Source organism: Engystomops pustulosus, chromosome 2 (assembly GCF_040894005.1).
Source record: "Engystomops pustulosus chromosome 2, aEngPut4.maternal, whole genome shotgun sequence".
NCBI lineage: Eukaryota > Metazoa > Chordata > Amphibia > Anura > Leptodactylidae > Engystomops > Engystomops pustulosus.
The window spans coordinates 100,861,111-100,883,606 of NC_092412.1; the positions used below are offsets into that span (position 1 = coordinate 100,861,111).

The 22,496-nt window shown below is 38.6% G+C and overlaps 1 protein-coding gene across 10 annotated transcripts in view; it reads right to left on the minus strand.

Moving 5' to 3' along the window:
* The window catches only part of INPP4A (inositol polyphosphate-4-phosphatase type I A), a 76,513-nt gene that overhangs the window by 20,302 nt on the left and 33,715 nt on the right, over positions 1-22,496 (minus strand). For 4 of the 10 annotated variants that reach the window (XM_072135722.1, XM_072135719.1, XM_072135717.1 and 1 more), the window contains 15 exons: positions 19,860-19,939; positions 18,879-18,990; positions 17,847-17,937; positions 16,843-16,990; positions 15,080-15,210; positions 14,064-14,168; positions 12,640-12,748; positions 10,310-10,327; positions 9,052-9,235; positions 8,710-8,928; positions 5,747-5,999; positions 3,927-3,959; positions 2,078-2,250; positions 507-630; positions 202-328 (listed from right to left, as the gene is read on the minus strand). In XM_072135722.1, coding sequence (XP_071991823.1) covers positions 202-328; positions 507-630; positions 2,078-2,250; positions 3,927-3,959; positions 5,747-5,999; positions 8,710-8,928; positions 9,052-9,235; positions 10,310-10,327; positions 12,640-12,748; positions 14,064-14,168; positions 15,080-15,210; positions 16,843-16,990; positions 17,847-17,937; positions 18,879-18,990; positions 19,860-19,939 — 1,907 coding nt within the window. The remainder of the gene's footprint in view (positions 1-201; positions 329-506; positions 631-2,077; positions 2,251-3,926; positions 3,960-5,746; positions 6,000-8,709; positions 8,929-9,051; positions 9,236-10,309; positions 10,328-12,639; positions 12,749-14,063; positions 14,169-15,079; positions 15,211-16,842; positions 16,991-17,846; positions 17,938-18,878; positions 18,991-19,859; positions 19,940-22,496) is intronic. The other 6 variants (XM_072135726.1, XM_072135724.1, XM_072135723.1 and 3 more) reach the window with 5 other exon arrangements.

Here is a 22,496-nt window from a genome sequence, read left to right on the forward strand (position 1 = left end):
TTAAGCATGAGGCTTAATAAAACCTACAAAAAAGCAACAGTAACTTCACATGTTTTCTACCTTAAACCGGTAGGAGTGCTGTGATATTATCTGTATATGAGAGGAAGGGGGTACAAATTACACCAACAACTGCTTGTTCTTGCCTCAATGCTTATTATGGGAAAAGAGTGTGCCCACACAAAATAGCACCAGTTAACTTACCGGTTTCCAGTTATTACTGGCAACATATCAGTAGAGGAGCTTGACATAGCCTGCGTTACTTTGAATGTTACATTCCTTAAGTCCAAGATCCCCAAACTCATGTCTTCAAGCATTGCCAGCTCTTCTCCTGAGGATAAAGTAGAAAAAACAATGTGTAAAACCATTCTAATTTTACAATTACTACCCCTGTAATAATGAAGATATCTGTATATATCTGTATTATGAAGAGATCTTATGTCTTGGCATTTGGCCTAGTACTAAACTGAGCCAAAACATGGCTGCAGTGTCCCCTATACAACACTCACCGTAAGTGCTGAGAAGACTTTCAAACTGTGCCAGGAGACCGATGGTGTATAACTGGCGCAGGAAGCCATTGTCATGCAGACAGTTCCTCAGCTTGATAATAAAACCACAGATCAGGGCTGTTAACTACAATACATTAAAAAAAAAGGTTAAAAGGGGTAGTCATATGAAGACAAGATTCTTAAATATATTCAGGATAACAAAATAACACATTCTCTGTTAACGAAAATATAGCATTTCACAGATATAATCCAACCTATCACAATGTATACAATTTTGTATTATTATATAGAAAAGAATTGTAAAGTAAGGAGGATAAAAATTATCTATTTTGTGTAAACATCACTAGGGGATTAAAATTTGAGAACTTTCTTTTATGGGCAAACCCCTTTAAATTAACATGATATTAAAACAGTAACACATGGAGTTCATTCTTAAAATTATAAAGTGGTTATAATAGTATGTAAAAAACTGAATGTTAAACCAGAATGATCACAAGCAGAATTTATTTCACCACTAAGCTGGGACCCAATATACAGCTCACTTATAGCAGAACCATTTTTCATACAAAGATTTAAATAAGAGTTGTCTTAAGAGGGTTCCCACTAAACATATGTATACCATATCCCAGAGGCCAGAAAATAAAGCCCCCTCAAATTTCCCTAGTGAATGAAATAGCAATGTGCTTGCGGGACAACTCTCCATACATGGGATCAAATACAGTTACGTATATGTTATTTGGGTACCTATATGCATGCACAAGGGCTATTTATTTAGGATGGGGGGTTAGTTGATCTGACACTCATCCCCTATGAAATTAAGAGTGGAGATGTTGGGTTATCCAGGGCAGTAAGTGACTATATCTCTGTTTATTACTTTTGCAATTAGATGAGGTTAGACTTATTTCGCACATGATTTTCTGAGAAAAAAAATTAAAGACATTTTTTGTGTTAATTTCAAACAAATCTGGGACAGTTTAAGGGTCTTTTGAATTTCTGGGAAGTGTTTTGCCATAAACTTCCTATCTGTTAAAAAGAGAAGGCTTAGCCAGAAGACATCCATGAGTTTTAGTTGCTTTTTGGTCTGAATATTGCAGCATTGTTTTTATTCAAAGCCAGAAATGACAGAGAATTATTCAGTTCTTTCTATGCCTCTTCCTGTTTCAATTCATTTCTAGATTTAGCTCAACAGACTGTACACTACTAATCTGACCTTGTTAAGTAAAAAGATGAGAAAATATGGACTTGCATTGTCATTAATGGGTTCTAATGAAAACTGAATACTATACAGATATAGTTAACTGATTTCCATGTATGGAAAGTTATGTTCCCGCATGTTTCTGTAACACTGCGCTGCACAATTTTTCTGTTATACAGTAAATAATAGAAGGTAGCCTTCTTTGCATGGAAGTCGATGGTGACTAAATAATATGGGTTTGGTTTATACAAGTATTCCATCTGAAGAAAACAACGGATTCCAGAAATGTCCAGCCTAAGCCAAAAACATAGTAAATATAAAGCACAATATGAAGTGTTTCTAGTGAACAGAAACCAGGTGATGAACTTCAACACACCGTCTGACAGAAGACAACATCTCTGCGGTACTGGAGGCTCAAGCACAAGGCGATGGTTGGAGCACTGTCCTGCATTAACAGAAAGACCATGGCCTTTTTTGCTTTATCACTCATCATCGCCACACAGTCGGTAAGTGTACTCAGCAGTGGGTATAGGGCCTCACTCCATTCCCCTGGAGAAAATCACAGAATATTAGTAAAACACAGCACATATGGCAACACTAAAAAACCTTCTTCTGTTAACTAATCCAGTTTTTCTCAATCTTTTTAAGACAAGAAGTCTATAGTTACTAAACACTTGAACCAACAACTCCCGTGAAGTGTTCATATATAGAAGTTGACAGTATAGATTCACTACTGTTAGAGGTTAGCAGCCCTTGTCAGCAGTTCTCTCTGGTTTGATCGGAGGCACTCCACCTAGTACACTAACATTCACATAGTACCCTAACAGCCCCAGTTACAAGTCCTAGAGATCTATTGTAGGTGCTAGTGGTGTCGGTCATGTGACAGGAATGACAATTCCTCACAGTTTCCATAAATGGGAAGCAATCTCTTAAACCTATCTCCCACAAATATATAATTGACTCACAATTAGTAAACATTTAAAAGGGGTTCACTTTCAGCCAAAAATGTATTTGGGTAATGGAAAGTTTAACAAATTTACAATGTACTTTCTGTATGCATTCCACATGGTTTTCTAGATCTCTGCTTGTTGTCTTTCTAGAAAATCTAGAGATGTAGAAAACCATGTGGAATGCATACAGAAAGTACATTGTAAATTTGTTAAACTTTCCATTACCCAAATACATTTTTGGCTGAAAGTGAACCCCTTTTAAATGCTCCTATGCTCCTATGATTACTTCCAGTGTATAGAAATCTGTACATGATCATGTGATGGACAAGCAGGTGCATTAGCAGTTAAGATCACATGGATCTGATCACTCTCTGTGACGATAATAGCACATGTACTTGTGTAGCTATAGAAGCTTCATATAGCAGGACAGCAAACAAAGATCTAGAGAACCATCAGGAATTCATACACAAAGTATATTGGAAAATCAGATAACTTTTTCATACACAAAACGAATCCACTTTTTTCTGAACATGGACAACCTGTTTAATGTTTAACAAATCTGTTTTTATTAAATATAGATGGGGACATGGTACAATTTTTTTGAAAAATCAAGAATTCTTGTTTCCCATAAAAACATGATAAAAAAAAATATCTTAATTCTGGTGACAGGTTCCCTTTAAAAAGAAAACATTGGCTTAAAAAAAAAGAGTTTCCAGCTTGTATGCCACGGCCCATTACCTGCATAATTAAATGTCTTGAGTTGAAATGATGGGCTCCATAGCAGCTGATAATCCTGCCCAAAAGAGAATACTGCACCAGGCCAAATGACGACTGTCCCTGTGTACAGCTTCTGTGGTGCAGTGCTCGTAGGGACATAGGGCTCCGGGCCATGGGGGGTTTAGCCTGCCAGTATGGGTACGGGGGGCCTGCTAGTGCTTTGTTGCGGAGACGGTGGACATCATGTGGTGACACATCCACTAGTGTAGGGATCCATTAAAACAAGGTCACTGTGAAGTGGTTAGATGACTTATGAAATTTGATCAAAATGTGCCTAATAACCTCAAGTTCGTTATGTTAATGTAGCTTAGCAGAAATAGATCATTGTATAATCTGTGGATGTACAGTCCAGATATTTCCCTCTCCAAATATTGATAAACACTAATGATTATAATCACCAGAAGCAGCATAGTCTGCTGCTGGAGCTAACAAAGCTGAAAAGGTAGAAGTTAGAATTAGTGGGGGGAAAAAAAGCAATGAATGGAAAGTAGCACATACCTGGTCCAGGTTCTTCACTACCCGAGCCGCTATCTGCACAGAAATGGAGGGGCAACATGCATGATTAAGGAGCAGCAAATAAAATATCCATAACAAAAAAATGAACTATTAAAAACTTGCTAGCAAGTTAGGCTTAAGCATTGTAGGAGACAACATAACATAAAGCTTTTGAAGGAACACTGATAAGAAAGCAGAAGAGCTTGTAAATATAGTTTGTAGCAAGCCAGGATTGAATTCTAGCTGAAGATCCATGCAAGGAATTTAATCATTACAGTTCAGCAAATCAACATATTTTGTGGAACAATTAAAGACCCAATGATACCAGTCCATTCAGTAGATTGGAAGACCTCTGAACATCTTGGCATCATAGAAATATTGGAAAATCAGCCACCATTTCATTTATTCCAAATAAGAAATATGACAATGCATGCAAAATGACTAGATTCAGAACTTCGGTGCTAGAACTGTGGAGAAACACCAAATACATGCTCTCGAAACTAGTCATCTGCCTAATGAAAAGCAAAGGATTTACAAAGGCCAAAATCTGAGCTATCCTTCTGTGATGCGCTGGAAAAAGACTGATACGATCCTCTGACAAAAGTAACATAACTATGACCCGCGAGTAGGATACTATTACTGACAGTTTTAGTAATACTTTTCATGTTAAAATGGCCTAAAAATTATCATATGCTTTATATTATTATAATTTATATAAACCAATCAGAGCCCAGCTTTCATTCTCCCGCAGCGGTTTATAAAATTAAAGCTGAGCTCTGATTGGTTTCTATGGGCAACTGGAACAGTTTTACCACAGACACTTCTTATAAATCTCCCCCATACTTTCTATGCACAATGAACAAACCAATGTATTCTGAGGAACCTCTTCACACTATTCTAAGTCTAAACTACTAAACTATTAGCCACCTTAGGTAGGCGATCCTTTCTAGAATTCCCTCTTTTCTGTCAAATGTGTACACCTATAAAAATCTATTCCAAAGTCAGGCAAATTTGACACTTCTCACTCCATTTTCGCCCAAGATGAGCCAAGTTTTGTGGTTACAGGCGGAGGGTCATTTCAGAAGCTCACATCTTCTGTTCTATAGTACCTAGAGACATGCTTTATGTGTCATATAAAAAAATAAGGATACACCTGCAACCACTGAACTTGACTTGGAAATGGAGTTAGAAGAGTCATAAGAGGCATGAATTTGAGGGAGATTTTTTAAAAGGTTAGCAGGAGAGATTTCACATAAAATTCTAGAAATGACATTTCGTACCCTACCGAAAAAGGCAAGGGAATTAATGAGGTAAATCTTGCATTCACCGATTAAAATATAATACACAAACACATGGAGTAGAAACTCCCATCTTCATACCCTACCGGAAAAGGGCAGATATTTAGTGGGGTAAATCTTGCATGCACAGAATAAAATATAATACACAAACACATAAGGTAGACACACATCTAGCATACATACACATGAGAGACAACACAAATGGGTTAGTTACAATACCAGAAGTGACCATATAGTAGAAAATTCAATAGAAAACAGATATTAATGACTGCTTGTCGTATTATTACAATTAAAACATATTATTAAGATATCATCTGATATCAACCTTATAAATTTTATAATTTTGCCTTTTACTTTTTTTTCATTTAAGTCAAAAATGTTACTGTGGCATAGAGATTTTGCAAAAAAAAAAAAAAAAAAGTATGAAAAGATTTACGTAGACTAAATGCCCCCACTTACGGAGTTGAAAGTAAGCCCATCTGGTATTGGGAAGATGCTTAGGTCTAAAGTCACACCCATACGCACTTGTCAACTGGGAAGGATGGCATGCAGGAGATGATGAAGATGATGTGGATGAGAAGACAGCCTCGTCATCGGAGGCCTCTGGGTTTATCCAATATGCTTTCCGTTTCTCATTACCTTTCTTGCTACTACAGCTTATCTCACATTGGAAGACATCTTCACAGCTATCACTTTGTAAACGTTCTTTCTGGAGAAGCTTGTCAACCCTCTGAATAATGCACTCAAGGCTCTTCTCCACATTTGACCACACTTTCTCCTAAAACCAAAAGAAACGTTTAGTATCTTATTACTTTTTTAAAATATAGTTTCCATTATATTGAGACCATTCAATACCGACACTAATCATAGAAATGAAGGGACTTTGGTGATTCTTTTGAGAGCAGCGCTTGCACTGCATGAGATATGAACGTCCATAGACCCACTACAGACCCAACTGTTACTAATAGTGCCTTTTTGTCATCCCTAGACATGTATAATTCGATCTGCTTTTACACAGGCGGTGAGTTCCAGTGATCCACTGTAGAAAAAAAGTATAAAATGACAACATGTTGGGGCTTTAAGTACATAAAGTTTATTTTCACCAACACACATGGCAAAAGGAAATTGAATTGTGGTGTAAATAGGGGTACGGATGTGCAGGATGGAATAATTTGTGTGTCTTGACTCTGCAGATCATAGTGCTTTAGCAGTTTTTAGTCCATTCAGAAATAGAAATATTCCAATAGAAATATTTACACAGAAAAATCACATCTTTACAAACGTTTTAGTTTTGCTAATATTTACAGAAGATATCAGGGATGACAAAACGACACGACAAAAGGTAAGACAATTTGTTACCTTCATTTAAAATTGTTTTCAAAATGTTGTGAGTTTCTAAAATTCACAAATATTGCTAGCTACAATGGATTCAATAAAGCCATCTTTAAAGCGTAACTGTAAAGTTATAATGATTTTACCAAATTATTATATGTGATTCTCCCTTTAAAATCAAAAACAAAACGATGCCCACTGTGTGCTGCTCGCCCTTTTCTTTCCAATGTTATAGCATTTTCTATTCTGAAAGTGTCTGACAAAAATCTTTCTCACTAGAGGTGAAGTGGGTGGAGACTAATGTCTGTCTGTTTATGCCCTCAGACCAAGGCCAGTTAGCTTGCCCACAGATCCCATGATGCCTTGTGTTCTCTCTCAAAGTAATTCAGCATTAAATCCATTTACTTTCCCTCAAATAAATCCACTGAACACTGCACATACAGGATGCATATGGTGACCAACCTGGCAACATCCATCACATGGAGGAGCAGGGAACATGTACAGCGCACATATAGGATGTATATGGTGACAACCTGGCAGCTCCCATCACATGGAGGGGCAGGGGACATGTACAGTACATACAGGATGTATACAGTGACCAGCCTGGCAGCTCCCATCACATGGAGGAGCAGGGGACATTTACAGTACATACAGGATGTATACGGTGACCAGCCTGGCAGCTCCCATCACATGGAGGAGCAGGGGACATGTACAGTACATACAGGATGTATACGGTGACCAGCCTGGCAGCTCCCATCACATGGAGGAGCAGGGGGCATGTAAGTGAAAGAAATCATAAGTAAACCAGTTACATTAAGTCTACAGCCTGTGCTGGGTGAGCACTAAGGGTTAATAGCTTAGCTGCACAAACAGAGAAAGTTCTGTAGAATCACAGACGGGGATGGAGGGACTGATAGGGAACAGGGGAGACCTTGTAGCTCACTATTCTGTGCAGGAGACATCTGTATCCACAGCTCTGAAAACATCCAGCTCTGCTACATTCATAGAAAGCTCTGTCACATGACTCCCTCCTCTGTGAGCAGGGATCAGCCCCTCCACTCCCAGGTGTCTGTAGAGTTTGGTTATACTAGGAACTCCAGGGCTTGTCAGCACAGGCAGAGGAAGCAGCTACTGCATCACTCAGATAATCTGAGGTATATAGCAAAGAAACTGCTGGATTTAGGTAACAAAGATAATAGGCAAAGTTGTTTTACCTCCCAAGAGTTATTGGATTTGTGGGAAAAAACATTTACAATTACTCTTTATTAATAGTTATGTTCTGCGGCAGACATCTTTTCCAGTATTCAGTATGGACTAGGTTTTGCCAATTTAGATTACCCAGTACTAAACAGTTGGTATATCAAGCTTCCTGTCCCATAGCATAGCGGGCCCCCGTCGGCGCACGGCTCCGAATTCAGAGGAAAGATAGGACATGCTGCACCGTACTGCTCCGGATGGCGCCGTAGACCCATTGCCGGCCTTATATTATAAATCACATGCCATGACCAGGATCCTAGTGTATCAGTAGAGTATTTATATCAGTCATGGCTGTGGATATACACAATGTAGAGTAGAAACATGATGGCCATTGTATCTATTAACAAATGATATAACTGTAGAAGTCATTTAGTTTATATAGGCAGGAAATTCTAGATGCCCCACTTGTATCACTTGGATACAATTCATACATGTCTTGCGACATCTCATCTGTCAGAGGGAAACTACAATTTAATTATCATTTCTGATAAAATAATTGTATAACTATGCCTGTTTCATACAGTGAAATTAGAATAACCTGAAACTTCTGTTTATTCAGTTTTGGAATTTTGGGATTGCACCACCATAATACTAGACAATTGTAACTAGGGGTTAGTTGTATGTCGGGCGTCCTTAAGTCGGGGACCGCTTGTAAACATAAACTATGCTTACATTTCTATGAGTTAGTCAGACCAGCATCACCATCTAGGGCTTATAACCCAATGCATTCAAAGGACTGCCATGCTACACATTTCCTTCTGTAATCCCCGTGGTGTATAATCTGGCCAAATGCAGATTCCTCCATAAACAGCATCTATCTTAAAAGTGGATATCTACATGAGACAATCCCTATACGGTCGTAAAATATATTACATAATTGTATAAGACTTGAAACCGACCCATTCTTCCTCGTGCCAATCCACTTGTAGAGATGATCTACTGTTCCTTCCTGTCCACCGTGCCATCAGTGTATCCTGGTCATTCCTCAAGACAACTTGGTCTGCCTCCCCTGATGTAGGAGAAGCTTTGGAAGCGATGTAGTCTGGGCGAGCAGCATTGAGTCCATGTATTGCATTGGCTAAAAGTTTGCAGTCACACACAGTAACAAGTTGTCTAGTCTGTGCACAAAATAAACACAATAAGGTTATAAAGTAATATGCAATTATAAATAATACAGTGTAGGTATATATATACATACACACACACACCACATAAAACAATGTAAATCTAAGTTGCCTTACCTTATCTGCCAAAATAGCAAGTGTCCGCTCAATACCATTGGCCGATCGGTCCTTTGCCGCTCTGGAGAGCCTTTCTGCATAATAACTGACCTGTGTCTTCAAGGTATTAATGTGGGCAATGATCTCCTTGGCTCGAATGATATCTTGTGGTATGTAAACAATGGACTGGGGGCAAGCGGTTGTGCTGGAAATAATAGAGACAGATATGATGACCACCAAGTAAGCTATACAATACAATATATCCAATGACTGGTGGTGATATACATAACAGTGAAGGGAAGCGTCACGTGTGGCATACTTGACATTAATTCTTACAGCATGTTTGTGACAGATGCCAGAAACTGAATAAAAGCAATGGGTAAGATATAAAGTACAAATACATTTCCTCATAAAATAAAAAACTAAATCCCCTCCATCTATGCATACAAGATAAATATCAGCCACATCTACCTAGTATGAGGTTTTAGTCAACCTTCTAATGTCTATTGGAACAAGTTTATCATGCTTGTGTATGAGGGGGTTGGGACAGATAGTTGTCGTTGGTCCCACAGCTATTTCATGGGTTTACAGCCATCACAAAGTTAATTGTTGCTATACTAAAAAAAAAATCAATAAAAACAAAGCAATGTTCTATATATCCTTATGCTTTGTGCGGGCAACAATTTAAAAGCAGAGATCAGGCAATCGAAGCAAAGCCCTAGTGAATATAGCATGCAGTGTATTATATACTATAGTCCTGTTTAACAGCCTCATGAGCATTGATCACATATCTTACAAAATAGTCACAATAATTTTTCATCTATTAACTGTCTGGATAATTCATGTCATGGTGAAAAAAGTCAGGTCAATGATATGAATATAAAAGCTTATACAATTAGCAAGTATAAAAAGAAGTAAAATGGAAAAAACATCACAGTTATACATATATATATATGGAGTAACAATTTAAACACTTATTTCTATTTCTAAAATATAGTGTTGGCATGACAGATACATGCTTGAAAATTAACCCAGCCTTCTCTAAAAGCACACAAAATTATGCACGGATATCCCATGTTGCCACATAGAGAAGCAGCCGCAGCAGATTGGTGGCCTCTGTTCATTCTAATAGATGCAAAGCTAGAAAGTTGTGTTCAAAATAAAGGCACCACAATGCGATACTGGATACACACTCACACAAAATCACATTGACAAGATTACAAAATGCATGGAAAAAAACAAAACGTATGGTGTCATGGATGCTGCAAAGCCAACTCACCAACTTTCCTCATAACTGCTATAAAGAGCCAAAAAATAAAGCGCAATATTAGATCATACAAGTAGGAAGAGAAAACAAAATAAATGCTTTTTAGGGCAAAGATCCACAGAGGCACAGAGGAATCAGGATCACATTTTAGGTCTAGCCTAGCATCTTGTCATTTATTTAAATGGGTTTACTTAAGATAGGTGTCTGATCCCTGCAAGTGCCCCATATGAATAAAGCGATGGTGTGCAAGCATAGCTACCAGTCATTTGTATGACTACCCCCTTGACTTTTAAAGGAAACCCGTCATCTGCAATTGGCCTAATAAACCACACTCCAAAACATACTGGTAGGTTGAATAGATTGTGAGCCCCATTGGGGACAGGGACCAATTTGGCAAGCTCTGTGCAGCGCTGCATAATCTGTGCGCACTATATAAATAAAGGAGTTATTATTATTACCAGTATATTGTCAAACAGCGTAATACCTTCTAGTTTTTGTTTCATTCATGGTTCAGTATGATCAATCAAAAAAGTGGAACTTTGCACAGCAGGATACTAAACCATGTAAAGATAATAGTCGACACACTCTGTGCGAGCAATCAAAACAAGAACAAAGTAGTGTGTCAATGACATAGTTGGTTCAAAAAGACATGAAAATTTTATTAACATCCGACACTGAACACAGACATAAATATAAAATCAATTAAAATTGTACCAAAGTACATACAATTGTCTACCATGTTATATGCACTATGATTGGTGCAAAAACAAAACACCTCCTGAATGGGTGGTATCCACCCAAAACCACCCCTAAACAATGAGAAAACACGTATAAAGTGCAAGTGCATCTGTCAAGCTGCCATAAAAGTGAGAGCCAAGTAAGTTAATGCCAACAAGGTGAATAAAGTAAAAAACCCTAAAGTCAATTGAGGTAGTGGAGGGCTCCCACCTCCTGATTACTCCACCACCCCGTTTGTTTGCTGCTATCTCACTGGTTTGCCTGCCAGGTTACCTGTCATATATACTAGGGTTTTACCTCCACTTTAGGGTTTTTTACTTTATTCACCTTGTTGGCATTAACTTACTTGGCTCTCACTTTTATGGCAGCTTGACAGATGCACTTGCACTTTATACGTGTTTTCTCATTGTTTAGGGGTGGTTTTGGGTGGATGACACCCATTCAGGAGGTGTTTTGTTTTTGCACCAATCATAGTGCATATAACATGGTAGACAATTGTATGTACTTTGGTACAATTTTAATTGATTTTATATTTATGTCTGTGTTCAGTGTCGGATGTTAATAAAATTTTCATGTCTTTTTGAACCAACTATGTCAGTGACACACTACTTTGTTCTTGTTTTGATGGTTCAGTATGATGGCATCATCTAAACAATTAACTTTGAAGTGAGATGTAAATTGGTTGTAAAAAAGTCAGGGAGACGGAGAGCTTAACACTCAAGTCAAGATGGGGAGCTCTGAACGCCTCCTCCTCTGTGATTGACATTGTGCAACGGACTTCAGGAGATCTATTTAGTGATGTATCTAAATGTTGGACCATTAATTACAGTGAAGGGGGTTTTCTGAGGAAGAGAGCTTGACTTCAGTGTTAAACTCTCCGCCTCTTTGACTTTCATACAACCATTTTACAACTCACTTCAAAGTTGATTTTCTGGATGAGACCACCACACTCTGTCATGCTTGTTAACATACAGGTAGTGCTTTATTAGGTTAATTTTTGCTGACAGGTTCCCTTTAAATATAGAATACGAATCAATATAAATTTCAAAAAGTTATCTTTTTCTCAAAACTATATACGAAAAAGCGCAGCCCATTCTACTGTACAACATTTTGTATCAATATTGCAATGCATTTTCATGGTTACAGGTTTCCTTCAGCGGAAATCTAAAAGAAGTGGATGGTGCAGAGGTCCCATTTTCGCTCCATTCACCTAATGTACTTGTGGGCCACATTTTTTTGAGTTTGCTGGGGATCCTAGCAGTAACTGGGAGTTGGACTCACAGTTATCATTAAACATTTTGTTAAAGGGGTTTTTCAAGTCCCCTATCCATATGTTGTTACTAACTACATACACAAAGGTATGATAAAATATCTTATCATGGCTCCTGGCACAATCAGCAGTTATTCAGGGTCAAAACTGCTAGAAAACTTCCTGTACACCATTGTACAAATGTACCATCTGTCAGAGCCGAATTATACTGAAACAAACCATTCTACTAGACCAAGTCTGTCTGAAGACCGTATAGGTTTGGTCATGAAGAACAAGATAAAGGGGTAATAAATATATCAATTTCATAATGGAACTGGTTTAAAGAAATACTTACCTTTTCTTTGCATCTTCAAATTTATGTAACATCTTTCGCAATCCACCGGACTTGAAGCCTTGGCAATGTGCAGCGGGTGCTCCGATAGTCACTATATCATAGTTCTGATCTGAAGTTAAGATTAGATTGTTAGTTCTGATTTATGCTAAACTTTTACAGTACAAAATCCATTTGAATCAACAGTGCATTTAAGAAAAGTGGATACAGCACCAGTAGGCTGAACAGTAAAATTCTGAAGGCTTTATAGGAGTATCATAAAATCAGTTGAAGGTTTTGACAGTCACATATTGGTACACACACAGTAAAGTACAGTCAAAGCGTTTCAAATGCTCAGTGCATCGTCGGTGCATTTTGTTACATAATTTCCATAGGGCCTTCTAGATCAACTAATAACACTTAAACTAAATGAATCTTTTAAAGAAATATGTATGGATTGTGATGTGTGATTGAAGGGAAGCACATTGTAATGCGGTATACAAAGGTAAGTGCCATTAAAGGAAACCTACCATGTGATTTGATGCATTATGAAGCAAACATACCTTGAGACTGCTGTAGCTACACTGATATAACATTATGATAATGAAGCTATGTGGCTTCCATATCTGCTCTGGCGCTTTGCTGCTTCTGGTGGCAGGGCAGTTTCTCTCTGATTGCATCATAATCTGCTGCATTTCTCTTCCTGCCAGACAGAATAATCAATTGCTGCACCATACCCCAGCTGTGGTGTATGAGCCATTCAGCTCAGGTTGATTAGTGCTTGACTAGTCATGCTTAGTCATTCTTTACATAGCATCCATTTGCAATTCCAAGCTCCTGTGTAATGTGTAAGACAGACTGTCCCAGCTTTCCCAAGGTCCTGAATGGTATATTTTTTTTTTTTTAGCAAAACCACTCAGCTCAGGGATTAACCAAGATATGATCTTGCAACAGTGTAGCAACACCATTCACAAGGTATGTTTGCTTCATAATGCATCAAATCAAATGGTAGGTTTCCTTTAAAAAGACCGTCTTTTTAAATAGCACTTACCTCTGTATCCAGCATTACAGTGTGTGTCCTCTCAATCACACATCACAATCCATGCATAAATCTAGTTGTAACTCAGTCAGATAGATTGTAACCTTGAAGTTGTTAAACATATCTTTATAGGCAACACAAACAAAAGTTATGTTTTAGATAAACCCAACAGCTATTAAACTTAATTGTAGAAGCCTGGCCATAATGAGTTATCCCCATCTCAGCCATATCATACAGTGACCAGAGTTATGCAGCTGTTCTATGCCGTCTCTGTAATTCTCAAAGATGTGAATTGGCATTACAGCATTTATTGATAGGAGTGTGCAATGGTATCTGATAGGAGATTTAGACCCCCTGTATAAGAATCTACATTTATATTAAACAACCTCACAATAGTATACATTAATACCTGATGTAGACTCATCCTGAACTCGCATTCTTTGAATGTGTAAATTGGTAGGAACAAATTCAAGTTTCTTGTCTGCTTTTAAGCTACTCGCCTTAAAAGAAACACCTAAACAACAAAAATAACAACAACTTCAAAAACGTGGTGATTAGAATTTGATATTCACATTAAAGCAGATAAAAGTCAGAACAGTATATGCAATAGAGAAGGTATAACATGAGCAGAACTTATAACTGACTGTACATTACTTTTCTTTAAAGGTGTTGACCACCTATAGCAGTGATGGCGAACTTTTTAGAGACGGAGTGCCCAAGCTGCAACTAAAATCCACTTATTTACCGTGAAGTGCCAACGTGGAATTTTAAGCAGTAACTTATTTCCTACTAGTTCTTCCACATCTTTCAATCGTATCAGCCCCTAAGGCCACCAATACAGTTGAAAGAAGGGGGAAAATTCAGACTCTCATTGTAGCTTTTCTCCAGAGAAAGAATGAAGGGTCCAGCAGGATGACCTCCAAAGATAATGCAGCCCCTTCCACACCTTCTTACTTTTGTCGCAGTACCAAAGAGCCAATGGAGTGTTTCTTTAAAATAGCGCTGAGAGCAGCATCTCTTAATTTTCCTGGGACTACAGGAAGATTTGATGGATTTGTTCCTGTCTGGTGAACTCTGTCCTGGGGTGAGAACCTGAGTGCCCACAGTAATGGCTCTGAGTGCGCCTCTGGCAACCGTGCCATAGGTTCGCCACCACTGACCTATAGATAACTTTATCAGGGTAATTATAAGACCCTAATAGTGACACCCATATTGCTGTCAGGACTGACAGGTCATGTGATTTACGGGCAGCAGTGCTCGGGACCTTCTGTGACGTCCTTTGTCCTACAGGCTACCGGCAGAAGGAGGGGGCTGTTAAGTCATTACTGTTTGCATGCCCCCATTGTCATAGTCACTAATGGATGCTGGATGCATGAAAGTATTACAAATCTTAAGAGCACTAGAATTGTGATTAATCCAGCTGACCTTTGTACTGGTGAAGATTAGTCAGATTATCCTGGTATGTTAAAATGATGGTCTGATATTGAGTTACTATCTGACGGCGAAGATTCTCCCAGCATGGAGACAACTCTCCCAGTTCTTCAAGTTCACACACCCTGTGCAAATGAAGACGTGGAATTCATTAATAAAGAAGCCAGCACCTCACACACACTAAACTTTTTAGTATTGTATATACATAAAATATCATTTAAGAGAAGAACATTTTACAACAAGTTTTCCACAGTAACAGTACACCATACTCTATATTAAATAGAAACTGTCACCAGCCATACCCCCACAAAACACGCACAGTACCTTACAGGTCACTGTATATGTCATCTATTGACTGCTTTATATAGTAATTTGAAGCCACCATTCTTCTAAAAAAAAAACACTTTTATTCACCCCCTTCATGAAGTCAGGGAGGCTGGGGAGCTCTGGCATAAAGTCAAGCTACCCTGCCTCCTCTCGTCCCCTCACACTACTAAGCCAACCTACACAGCGATGTCATCCACTTCTAGTGTTGAGTCATCCTGCATGCGCTAAACCGTGCAGCAGAAGTGGGAGCGCTCATCAGCTAGCCAGCCACGCTCATCCATAATGTACATGGAAGAGCACAGCCAACTACCTGATGAGGGCTCTTCCTATGTGCACTGTCTTGGCACATGGGTATAAATGAGAACTCGACACCAGAAGAGAATAGAGTCCCATGTAGGGGGCCGGTTTAGGAGTAATGAGATGAGTTGAGGACTTTATGCTGGAGCTCCACAGCCTATCAAGGGGGTGAATAAAAAAGCTTTTTATAGGAGAGGTGGCATCAAATTACAAGGTAGTGTGTGGGCACGGTCAACATCTGCAAAGAGTGCATGTTCCCTCAGTATTTGCATGGGTTTCCTCCGGGTACTCCGGTTTCCTCCCAAACTCCAAAACATACTGGTAGGTTGATTAGATAGTGAGCCCAATTGGGGACAGGGAACTATTTGGCAAGCTCTGTGCAGCGCTGCGCAATCTGTGTATGCTGTATAAATAAAGAAATTATTATTTGTGGGGTCTATGGCTTGTGATAGATTCCTTGTAAAGAACCAATGGCTAGGATTCTAGTATTTCTGTCTGGAAAACACTGAACTACTAAGAACCATAAAACCAAAGTAAATGTTGTGCCTTGCTAGTTTTGAGTAAGCAATATGCCCACTTTGCATGTGAGATCACATGAGGACTGAACGGGTTAGGTAACATGTCCGATACAGAAGATACTGGTTATACGTGTACAACCTGAAATCAATCCTGTACATCTACCACAATGACATGTCTGATCTTAGTTTTATCTTGGTCTGACACTTCCCCTTATACCACTCTAAAAAAAAAAAAAAAAAAAAAAAAAACAATATCAGATGAAACTGATGATTTTTTTTTTTTTTAGGACCTTTTGATATTTCATTATTAGTAATATTCCTAGTTTTTTAGAAATCAATAAAAAATAAAAACATACATGCTCAACAACATAATTAATGGCAGAAATTCTGCAGTGTTTCCTACCAGGAAATATTATGGCGACTGCCACAAAACAGCAGTGAATGGGGTCAGAATTTATATAGTAACATATATTTTATATTGGTTCCCAAGAAAAGATTAAAAACATGCTTCTAGATCAGGCAAAACATCAATAACAACTGAATAATATTGTCTAGGTCCCTGGTTTTTCCACCTGTGACTTTTTTTATGTATTTGTGCAACCACATAAAGCTCACCTTGCGGCATCCTCTTCAAGTAAAAGTTTTACAAATTGCCTAGGTATGTGTAAAGAGAGGACACTCTCAGCCATTTGCTCTAATATGCGCAGGTGGTTTCCATCTGTTGTAGGGAACCGGTACATGCGACAGATTGCACCCCCAAACACTAAAAGGTGAACAAAAAAAAAATTGTAATAGTAAATTCTTAAAGAGTCACCCCCCAAAAAGACCCCCACCAAACATGCCCCCCATTCTCCCCATACATGTTACATTTATTTTAATATATGTTGTGAAAATTGTTACTAAAGGATCTGACCTCTTATCTGACTGCGCTGGCAGTCGGGTATTTTCAGGGGGCAGGTACTCCTCTCTATGCACTGTAATATACCGGTATGTAATGTGAAGCCTAAATCTATTCACTCATAGAAGCTTGCATACACCTGAGTAAAGGGTAGATATTGGGAGCACTCTATAATAAAGTAAATATTCACAGCACATAAGGCTGGATTTCATAGTGTCAGCAAAGCTGAACTACCTGACCTATGAGTGCATTTATGATAGTTTAGATCCACTCACGTTATGGATTCTGTGAGGATTTTGGTGCAGAAAATCAGCAGCCTAATACAGTAGCAAAAAAGTGAATGTGATTTGGAAAAGTTAAATGTAGAAAATGCTTTTTTATGTCACGCGAATCGATTGCTTAGTGCACAAACTAAAATTACGATTGTGTTATTTTTATTGTGTCCTCGCAAATTTTTGCATGCATTTTTTGAACATTAAAGTATATGGGAGAGTAAAAATATGCATCAAATCCTCACCATGATGTATGAAAAACGCACATAAATATTGTGTGCATTGGATGTGGATTTTCATAAGTAGTTTCTGCATGACAATCCACAATGTGTGCAGACAACCTAAAGCAGAACACTGCCTAATCAAGTCGATTAGATGGGCATTTTGTTTTAAATAGAAAAGAAATCACACAACAAGCTTTATAGTCATGTTAATCCAATTGTATTTACCAGATTTCAATAGTGTATCTTTTCTCAGTGAGGCATATTTTGAGCGAATTCCTAATGATTCTGTTAAACTCTCATCGACAGGAATTACAGTCTAAATAAAACGAGATATGGAACACGTCAGTTTACCAGCTCAATGAATACTATCCATCACTACAGGAAAGTTTCCCCTTGTTGAGCTGAGAATAGAGATAAAACATAAGATTGTGAATACGGTATAACATTTATATAGATTAGGTTTTTAAAGCAAAAATGGAGGCCATCTTAGCAATGATTATAAAATATATACTTTTACAGCAACTGGGGCCATTGCTCAATAAAAAAGACCTTTATGAAATTATCTCAATGTTTTTTTTTATAAGGCTGTTTTATTACAAGGGGAGCCGAGTGCCGACTACCAGCACAACAATCATTGTAAGATTGCATGACCTCTTTACTCAATACCAAGCAAATCACTCTACAGTGCCATTTGATAGCATTAAGCTACAAATAGACCAAGTGCTGAATGGATATGATGAGAAATAAGTTAAAAGTGGAAACCATAATCTTACACTTAAGGAGTGCCCGAGAATATGTGTGAAAAAATATGCTGTAAACTAACCAAGAAAAGAACACATATACACTTAGCACATGCCTCAAATACATTTTATTTAATACGAAAAATAGAAAAAAACAACAACAAGCATAAATAGACTATTAAAAAAAACAGACATCAAATAGGGTTGCAAATAGGATCCTGGAAAACCACCTGATAAAGCAGATAGTTCCAAGCTGACCTCACTTACATTATAACAATGGCATATTGTATATAGTTAAACAAATCTATAAATACAATAAATATGAATGGATCTACATAATTCTGTGATGCCAGACGACATCCAATGAAAAGTAGAGGTCTGGCTTTACAGGATATTGATCGGACTTTAGAAAGAGATTATTATGGATGATGTGGCATACGCAAAGTCAATGCACAACAAAATGTGATTTGTTTCTCTAATTAAGGTTTTTTTTTTTTTTTTTTTTAAGAATACTCACTCGCCCATTAACAGTATCTGATGATCTGGACACAGGCGCTTGCTGGTCAACATTGTCCTCCATTTGCCAGCCTATTACAGTGATATTACCAATATGCTGTTGTTCAGCAGACCTGTAAAAAGCACAGCTTTTACTCTAATGAAAATCAAGACACATCTACTCCTACTACTTGTGTAGTGTTCAATGTGTGGAACGTTGAAGTATGTTAACAAGCAGACCTGCTGCCCTCTTAAAATATTTACTCATTTGCTCCAAGCACAAGACATTCCTCCTGACTGCAATGTGAATCAGTCATATCCAAGTAAACACAGTATATAATGTGTGCATGATGAGGGTGTTGAGCATATGCAGGTGCGATTGGGTGTGTGTGTGGTGGGGTGGTAGTCGTGATAGGGTTAACCACTACTGTGTCTTATGACCTATATATTCCCTTACTCATCCAGTAAATCTCATATCTGCTCAGTACATAATATCAGTACATAAAATCTTATAGCCACTGCTGCTTGTCAGAATCTTTTTATCTATTGTAGTCGGAAAGTAAGAGTTCTTCTTACGGAGACTGCCTGCCTTGAAGGCGTGTAGAAACTTATAGCCATGGACGATCCACTAGGGGATTCTGGGAAAACATGCAAATAAGTTTTACAGAATGGGATAAGGAAAACCACGCCTCTTTAGCTACCTTTTAAGGCAGCTCCCTTGACATCAGCATGACATACAAGAAGCCTAATGACATGATACAAGATTAAAACCAAAACCATATCTATTCCAGAAGAACCAGATTCTCAACTACAGACTGTTTCAACCTGGTTGAGTCTCTTCAGTACAGTGTAGGGAACTGGTTTGGCCAAGTGAGAGGCTTGTGACTAGGGTCGGGAAGTAAGAGTTAGGGAGACTGCCTTGTAGGCGTGTTGTTTAACTCTAAAAAAAACTGTATACACAATATATAAATATAAGAGATAAAAACACAAACTTCCCACTGACCATAACGGCAAGTGCAACCTGTGGCTTTTCTCTTGCAGTAGATCTTTCACTATAAACTTTCCCGAGCCCAGCAAGTACATCTGCATAAAAAAAGACAATAAGATCACACAGTAAGAATGTATTGTACAATACTGCCAAAATTGTGTAATACACTTATATATAATACAATGTAAATTAATTTTGTTTTAGGAGGTGGTGAGAAAGAATACTGTGACAATGATGGTCATGTGAGTAAAATAATTTCAAATGACATAAATGGGCCCAAGATGAGCAAATAAATAGGGTCTACGAAACATACTGAGAAAATCTGCATTTGTCTATAGAAACCAAACACAGAACAACTTTCCGTTTGCAGCAACGTGAATAAAAGCTGCACTTTTATTGGTTCATATGGGCAGCAAAAACACATTTTCATTTTAATAGTTTGATACATTTTGAAATCTGAACGTGATGTGCTCCTTAAAGTGAAACTCCCTTTTCCCCATTCCTCCATCCCTTACATGATTCCTACATTCATAGAAGAAGTGCAGAGTGTGACACACATTTCCCTTCAATGCAGTCGTATGCACCATTAAAGGAAACCTACCACTTGAAGTGGCAGGTTTCAGAAGAAAACACCGAGCACCAGCTCAGGCTGAGCTGGTGCCGGAGCTTATTTTTCTTAGTGTTTTAAACCGCGGTATTGCGGTTTAAAACACTTTTTAAACTGTATAGCCGGCACAGGGAGGTACGCGCTCGGCGCTTACCATGCGCGCGGCTCTCCTTCACTTCCTATGTAGCCGCGCGCACGGTTGCGCGTACCTCCCTGCGCCGGCTATACAGTTTAAAAAGTGTTTAGTGTTTAAGCGGTTTAAAACACTAACAAAAATAAGCTCCGGCACCAGCTCAGCCTGAGCTGGTGCTCGGTGTTTTCTTCTGAAACCTGCCACTACAAGTGGTAGGTTTCCTTTAAGTCATATTTCTCCACCTCCTACATTAACCAAAATGCAGCAAGGAAAAAACACATGGGCTGCTAGAGACTGTACCATCTCTGCCTGATGGGAGGACAGTGTATAACTAGATAAGGTAGCACATGTGAATTTAATAGAATTCTTGAAATTTAATTAAAGGGGGGGGGGGATCATTGGAGTGTCTCTTTAAAGGAAGTGGGCAAATAGGAGGAGGCCAAGGATTCTACCACTGGATTGTAACTTAAAAGATTCATAGGCCCACATATGATTATTAGAAGTGTTTATACAGTACTTTATTTATAGAATTGACTGCAATCTTTATTTTAAAAGATAGCATTTTGTGGGTACACACCTCGCAAAGCCCTTGTTTCTGCCTCCCTGGTCCCTCGCATCTCCCTCCTCCTGCTCAGCAGCGGGTAAGAGCTCAGTGCTGCAGTGAGATTTCGGCAGACAACAGGGGAGCGAGGGAGCAAGGAGGTGGTCATAAATGCTTTGGAGAGGGGATGTAATAACCAAAGCCTGGCATAAAAATACAGTCATTTACTGGGAGCTACCAGCAGGTCACATAGAGGTCTTATGGTATTTACAGTTTTTTCTGTCTGCATCTTGACTCAGCGAGAAATAATATATTTAGCTACTATGTCCCAATAATTACACATTTATGCTCGTTTCTAGATTTTTTGATATATCTGACCCAGTGAAGCGACTGTGTTAACATTAACATTGTGTTTACAACATTTATCTGTATGTATCTAACTAATTCAGATTTATTTCAGATGTATTTCAGAGGCCTTATGGTATCTACTGGTTTTTCTATCTGCATCTTGACTCAGCGAGAAATAATATATTTAGCTACAATTTACCACTATGGATCTACCAATAAAGAGGTAGATCGGGTAGTAAGTGCGTCTAACCTATGTAAGGATATCCCTTTTTACGGATAATCCTTTACTCCCATCTTTGTTAATATTTAATCAGGGTAAAATGCTAATTTTCTAAAGAGGCTACTGGGGCATGGAGTATCCGGAACTGAGGCTACACAGTGCAGCTGTAGCCTCAGCTCCACGCCCCTGTAGCATCTTTGAACCTCCTACCCAGACATCTTCAGCACGCAGCTCCCATCCACGAAGTCGGAGTTCTGTGCATGCGCGGTAGCTTCGGCTTTGGAACCGAGATCGCGCAGCCGCTGGCCTGTGCTTTGCGCATGCACACAACTCCGGCTTCACGGACGAGTGTAGCTGCGCGCTGAAGATGTCTGGGTAGGTGGATCAGTGGCTACTGGGGCGTGGAGTAGCCGTGCCGTGTAGTCTTAGCTCCAGCTACTCCACCCTCCAGTAGCCTCTTTAAAACATTTGCATATTACCCTGATTAAAGATTAGCAGAGATAGAGGAGAGTAAAGGACTAGCCCTAAAAAGGGCTATGCTTACATATGTTAGATGTACCTACCACTAAATAGGTAGATCCGTAGTGGTGGGTTTCCTTTAAAAGACCTTGAAGCAAAGTAGATGAAGTAGACAGACCACTATCTATTAATAAAAACCTTGATAATTGATTCTACGGTAAATACAATTTTAAAGTCCTGTATTACAGGAAAACTGTAGCAGACTGTAGTCAGGTTGTAACAGATTCCAATAAATAAAATGGTCTTAAATTGGGGTTTACTCATTTTACTGGTGCCTGATATAA